Below are 6815 nucleotides of genomic sequence, written 5' to 3'. Positions count from 1 at the left end.
CACAGCCCAAGTGACAAGACTTCACTTGATGTTCCGTGCCTTGCGAACAATGATCCACAGAGGCTTTATACTACTATATCCTTCGAAGCAAAGCAGCGGCTGGTTGGGAATACCAGCAAGACGCTCTAGGATTTTTCACTGGGTGTTCTCTGAACTATATATATCTCTCAACAGCATCACTTTCCGCATTGTCCCACCTTTTAGAGAATGTCGACGTACTCCTAACAGATCCCTACCACGGCTAAACAACCTCTCTACTGCGACTTCAGCCGCCGGAATGGCAAGGTAATCCCTGGCTGCAGCTGCCATCCGCGGATACTCATCGTTGTGCGTCCTCCACCAGCCAAATAACCAATCTTCATCCTTTGTTACAGATTCATCAACAGTCACCACACCTTCCTCAAAGTAGCGGTCAATATCTGAACGCTGGATCACTTGTGGTTGCAGCTTCTGCAGAACACGAGCCTCCAGACTTTGCCGCTTGTTGTCCTGGTTAATCTTTGACGTTGATTGCTCCAGTGATGATTTCGATGGGTATTGCTCATGCAAGGTATCCTTGATGGATCGAATAACCTTTGGCGCCGTCACCTGCCCGAGCTCCTTATCCAACAAGAGGGTTTTGAAGCGTGGGTCAAGGACAAGAGCTATATAATAAGCATCTTGGGCGTCCATCAGTTCATAATATTTCTTGTATTTCTTCATCCCCGCGGAGATGGCGGAGGTAATGTCAGAGCTAAGCCCCGAAAAGTCGCCTTGTGCAGAAGCTGCATCTTCGAGCATGTCATTCAGTTCGTAATAGATGGGAATGGCTAGGCTGATCTGGGATTTCCGCCGGGAAACCAGTTGAGTGAACTCATCGAACTTGGAGAGGATCATTTCGAGCTGTTGCAGCTGCAACCAGTCGTCAGCTGAAAATGGCGGAAACTGGTTCTGATGCTCTATCCACATCCGGATCTGTGCTTTGGCTTGCAAGGCTCCCTGGACCATACGGTATGTGGAGTTCCAGCGGGTTTCCACGTCATACTCGATGAACTTGTCGTTCAAGCCATTTGCTTGGCAAGTCACTTTCCACTGCTGTCGTCGTTGAGGTGTCCTCAATATCCAGAGAGTCATGATCCGAATCCGGGCTAACGCAGACTGCCGTCCGATTTTCTTATTTCCCTGTAAGAGATCACAGGCTTCAATGGCAGACTTGTGATCTCCAGATTTCATCCTCGAGAGGATGTCGCGGACAATGAGATTGAGGACATGTGCAAGACACCGGATGTAGCTGTCAATACCTTGAAATCGGAGACGTCCTTTATCGGGCAATTTGGAATCCTCCGAGTTGTACTTTTCCAACAGGTGAAAATACAGCTCAGACACCAGCGTTTCATTATTCGACGCATTATCAGCTGTGATTGTGAGCAGCTTCTCCTCAATCCGAAGCTCGACAAGCATCTTCTGCAGAGTCTCCGCCATATTTTCTCCACTGTGGGATCCAGCAAGTTCGCTGAACTCCAGGACTCGTTCTTGATATTTGAAGTCGGTGGACACCCAGTGACCGATAACTCCCAGAATGGCTTTATGGTTCTTGCTTGTCCAGACATCCAAGGAAAGCGCAATTGTGGAGCATGTCCGTGCTAGTTCATCGATCAACTGGACCCGACAGCGATCAAAATCTGCGTCAATGCGGCGGGCAACTGTTCGAGAAGAGAAAGGAAGAGGAGCGTCCGGCAAGTCCTTGAATATCTGTTGGAACGCAGGGGACTCAATTGCCGTAAATGCCACATCATCTGTCACAACCCATCGAAGTATGTTCTGTTCCAACAGGGCTCTAGTATCATGCTCGGCTCGGGACTGGAATATTGAAGCAATTGAGTGCTGTTTCGTCTCGCTGGAACCCTCGCCCAGGTCCTCTGGACCGGACTTTTCGAAAATGTTGTGTTTGGCTAGGTGCGTCTTCATGTTGGTCGTAGATGTTGCCCTTGCCGAATCTGTGGTTTTCCAGCCACAATGAATGCATTGAATCTCTCGATCCTCAAGCAGCTGTCGGCTTCGCCTGGGCCGCCATTGCTTGCCCGGAAGAGGACTAACTCGAAATTGATTCCAAAGCCATTGATTCAGTGGCTTAATGCGGGCTTTTCTGTGCGATTTGTATGGCCGTATGGCCTCTGTAAAGCATCTAGAGCTCCCTGGTGGAACAGATTCCGACGGAGTAGGTAGATTGAGATGCAGCTGGCTGGCGGAGTCTTCAGGACCAATCGATTCTAAGCGACCAGGTGGCGAATCCAGTCGGGATTTCTTTCTGATATGATCTTCAATATCGTCTTCGTCACTTCCACCATTTAAGAAGTGGTAGTCTATTCTCTGAGACCGTTGGGGGCGTGGTGGCAATTCAACAGATGAGCTGCCGGAGCCATCATTGTTTGAAGCTGGCAATTCAGCACCAGACATTCTGAGCTCTATTACCGTCATCGAAACACGTCCTTGAAATAAACTTGTCAGATTCGGACGCGACTTGTCACTTGGATAAACAAACTGCACGTGATATACTTTTTCCTATTGGGTGGGAGTTAGTTTTGGTGACGGGGCAATATTTGTACGAATATTCGTACGAATATTGGCCTTGCGAATACGAATATTCGTAGAGGTCTGTGATCTACGAATGCGAATGCGAATATCTCAAAATGTTACGAATATGTATTCGTGCCGACCCCTAGCTTCGGTGATTCCGAAAATGTCTGAGCTCGAAACTATAGTGGTAGATAAAAGTTCTGTTTTCATGATACCTAACGGCGGTGACCAAAGAAACAGAGGATTCATCTCAGTGGAGCCGTGTCGCGTGAAGGCGGGGATTGTTGGCAGAAAAGCCACAGGCAAGAGACTGACAAACTCTCGTGCTTGTTAACCTACTCTGGGAACCAATATGTTGGCCCTGGGAACCTCAAAAGCATTCCTAGGGGCTGTTTATCCCCTAGGAAATACTCTTGAGATCCTGGGGCTGTTTCTAATTCTAGGAAAGTGAGGTCTACCCCTGGGATCTTCACTTTTCGTTCCTGACTGAATACGGAACTGGCTCTGGGAATACATTGACCAGATCTGGGAGCTGTGGAGACCCTGGGAGCTTACTTTAGGGTCCTAAAGTCAATAAATTGCCTTCCGAGATCGCCGAAAGCCCTCACAAAACACCATCACCGGACCTGCGCACAATTCTGCGTCATTGGATCCCCCCAGGAGGCCAAATCATCGCTGTCAAGGATATAGATGAAGCATGCGGAACGGATGGAGATATGATCCGCACGGGACCCACATGGTGTGCATGGGTTCCCCTGAACGCGAGGAAGCTACCTTTCTTTTGCTTCCTCGCGCTACGTCTTGTATCTAGAGTCAACTATAGTTGTTCTTAATATTGATTATTCATCTTGAAACACTATCCACCTCTATGTATACGTGAGACCCTCACAATCGCCCCAGGAATCAACAAGTCGTCAACAGGAACGCGGCTTTGATTCCCAGTGGTGTGTGTACCAGACCCCAGAAGCTACATCGCGTTTTCTGGGGCTACGTGGCTCCTAGAGGATGTTTCTTTGCTCCCAGAAACGTTTCAGAGGCTTCCGGAAGCAAGAGAACTCCTAGGGTCAAGAGATGAGTTCCTAGCACTGATCGAACCGTTAGCAGGAACGTGACCGGTTTCGTGATGGTGATGATGGGATGTTCAGACGAGCGCTGTGTTACACTGAGAGTCCAAAAGCCTCATGGTGGCCACTTGCGGCCGGTCTAGATATACTCGCTTAGTAATCGAATTTCTGACTCCAGAAACTTGTTGATGGGTCAGCGGCTATTGTAGCAGCTCAGCTGCAGCTGTAAAGACAAATCCCAAAGCAAATTTGTGTTACACCGCTAGCTTTAACAACACTGGATTTCACCCCTTCGTAGCACGATTTGCCACTATACGTCCTTCGAAGTGAAAGCTGAGGGGTCAAAAAGACAAAAATGAATCAGAGCGGATTGCGCTGTGATGGTTATGACAGCAAGAAAATTGATGAGATGACTCGATGCCTCATTATTCTGTGAATGTTGAACATCGGCTAAGTTCGACCCTGCACAGTCATCAGATAGAAGTTATATACCGATTGTACAGGCATATCTGGATGACGCTCGTTAATAATACGATTCAACGCGTTGATTTAGCTCCCAGAACTCCCACTACTAACTCCCAGGGAGACTTCACGGAAAATGAGGAGGACATCCCTCGTTATGTATATAACCATCCAATTTCCCATTTCTTTAATTATATATCATCAAAAGCTCTCAATCTTTCTCTTGTGTTTGAGGCATTGTTTATAGCAAGAAACATGACCTCAGGAACTTTGGAAGAGCCAGAACCCGGGACAAGACACGGTATGCATACCCCGACAAGTTAGAATATTCCATCCTGGCCTGACATTGAGAAGATTGGAAAAGCGCAGAGTTGCTTTGGGATCTCAAGGATTCCTGGTCTTTCTTCGCCAATTTGAGGGACGCGTATCGACTAATCAAATTGACACGCAAGTCTCTGCTCTCACCCGCGGTAATTTCCCAGCGTCCAAAAAATATCGATGGGGTTAAAGCGGCGGTGAAAACCTTCCGTCTTGATTCCAAAAGTGGAACATTAAGCACCGAAGAGCACAGCACACGACGCAAGATTGTATATGGTCGCTATGCTGAAGTAATGAATTACGTTGAGCGTTGGTCAGGTGAGGGATCTAAGATAGACTTGGATGAAACTATCGAAGTTGCTGACTACGTGAAGATTATCGATTTCCTGTCACGGCTCCGGCAAGAGAAATGAGTTGTGCAGATGGAAAAACGAAAGAGGAAGGAAGCTCTCTGACCAAAGGATAGATTGGGCGTCGTGCGATTATTTCGCCGCTGCCACGAATGCACTCAGGAAACTATTGATGCTTTCGCCAATGGTGGGATCTTCCAACGATGGAAAGATGACTGATTGCAGGTTGTGTTCAGGCCAAAACTGGATGAGGATGTATTGCACGAAGCCGTCAATTCTGAATAGCAGATAGTAGCATATCGAATTTTCTCGGTCGGGATAATCCAGCCCATAGCGAGTTGGATGAATTGGTGGCAAGCTAAGGATTTAATACCCATACCCGTTCAAAAGTATCTTCCCACTCCACTTTTTCGGGTCCCCTCTCAAAATATATATATCACTTACACTGTATATAGCACCACCATTTTATAGTCTATAATGCTATAATTAAAAATTGAGGTTGCTTAATAATAGCGCGATAAAAAATCTCGCTTAATATTTTGTATAATACCCCTTAGCCTTCCGTACTGCTTTCAAACGTCTTCCCATACTCAATATCAGCGCATCTATCTTTGCTTGATCTAATGCCTTCCAAGCTTCCACTAGACATTTTTTAAAATAAAGCCAGTCTATCTCCTTTCTTCCTTGGCCAATAAGCTCTGGAAACATTGCAAAAAGCTTCGATTTCAACCAACGCCAGACCGGTTCAATTGGGTTTAAATCAGGTGAGTGCGCGGGCCAATTCCTCGACGTATACTCCGTGCCTTTCAAACCATTCTTGCGTCGCCACCGCTAGATGAATCTTTGCGTTATCTTGCTGAAATACTAAATCAGGGGTATAGATTGACATCAGACCTTTTTCGAGTGCTTCGATATACGATTTTGAAGTGTAACCCCTTCCTGAAGGCGAGTCTTCGTCCCGTTCCATAATAATTAATTCTGTCCGACCACCTAGCCAGATTCCGGCCCAAACCATTTGCGAAATATCTTTAACGTGTACTTTCGCATTCACAAGATCGCGGCGAAGACCCTCGGAGTCCGTACGGAAGCACCATTGTGGTCCAAAGTTCGAGGTTCGCTGCACCGAACACTCGTCCGAGAAGATCCACGATTGGAAGCTTTCACGCCGCCATTTTCGCGCAAATCTTAGCCGTTTCCTTGCAAGAGAGGGCTTAATTGGTATCTTCCTTTTTGAACGACGTTTTCCGAGACCGTATTGCTTTAAAACTCGCTGTATAGTGGACCGAGACGGATGACCGGGTGTCGCAGCACTAAGCTGTTTATAGGTCCAAAAGGGGTGTCGGCGCGCTTGTAAATAGAGGCAAGTAGAAGCTCGAGAGCTTAGTATAGGAGGACGGCCGGTTCGGGGAAGGCTTTCAAATAATTGATGCTCCTCGAAGCGTTTCAACGTATTGTAGATCGTCCGACGGCTACATTCGAATTCATTAGCTAGCTTTGACTGCGAAATACCGTTCTTATGGCCAAATACAATAGCTGACCTTTGCTCAGTAGATAGTTCAGCCGTTTTACGACGTTTTGAACTTATTTCCATTGAAATCGGACATGTAGGAGAGGTGTAGGAAGAAAAATAGAAAGGTGGGTTGGTTGCTGGGTCAAATTGTAGTGGGGCAGTGGGAAGATATTTTTGACTAGTATCTGTAGATCGTTGTCTCACGATGAGAATTCTCATAGCTTGTTCACACTAGTATAATTTCTCCGAATTTTAGGATTGACAAGAGCGCAGCAAAGCACCGATGACATCGTCAGAGTGGACAGTCGATTTTGAAAGATTCTCGGAGAAATGAAAGACCCATTTTGACAGTATCCGTCATTGATATGTTTATTTGGAGGGCATTCCTACAGGCACTACGTGCCCTTTTCCCTTCAATAATACACGCCGTAGCTATCCACCAGGTTCTGCGAAGCTTCATATTTGCACCGATACTGCCAATGGCCCTCAACCCAATTTGGCTGTCGTTGAAATCGCCCAAGAATCGAAGGGATAGAGATCTCCGGGCACGCAGCA

The 6815-nt window shown here is 46.9% G+C and overlaps 1 protein-coding gene across 1 annotated transcript; it reads left to right on the top strand.

Moving 5' to 3' along the window:
- Positions 1–4337: 4337 nt before the first annotated feature.
- On the top strand, positions 4338–4813 carry N7446_012423 (uncharacterized protein; the record flags this gene model as incomplete). Its single annotated transcript, XM_058521165.1, has 2 exons — positions 4338–4383; positions 4437–4813. 2 exons carry the CDS (start codon positions 4338–4340, stop codon positions 4811–4813), a joined length of 423 nt encoding a protein of 140 aa, XP_058366531.1.
- Between the last annotated feature and the right edge of the window lie 2002 nt (positions 4814–6815).

The sequence above is a fragment of the Penicillium canescens genome (assembly GCF_028828765.1).
Source record: "Penicillium canescens strain IBT 15451 chromosome Unknown utg000010l_segment0_segment0, whole genome shotgun sequence".
Lineage (NCBI taxonomy): Eukaryota > Fungi > Ascomycota > Eurotiomycetes > Eurotiales > Aspergillaceae > Penicillium > Penicillium canescens.
This window is presented reverse-complemented; position numbering and strand designations above follow the sequence as displayed.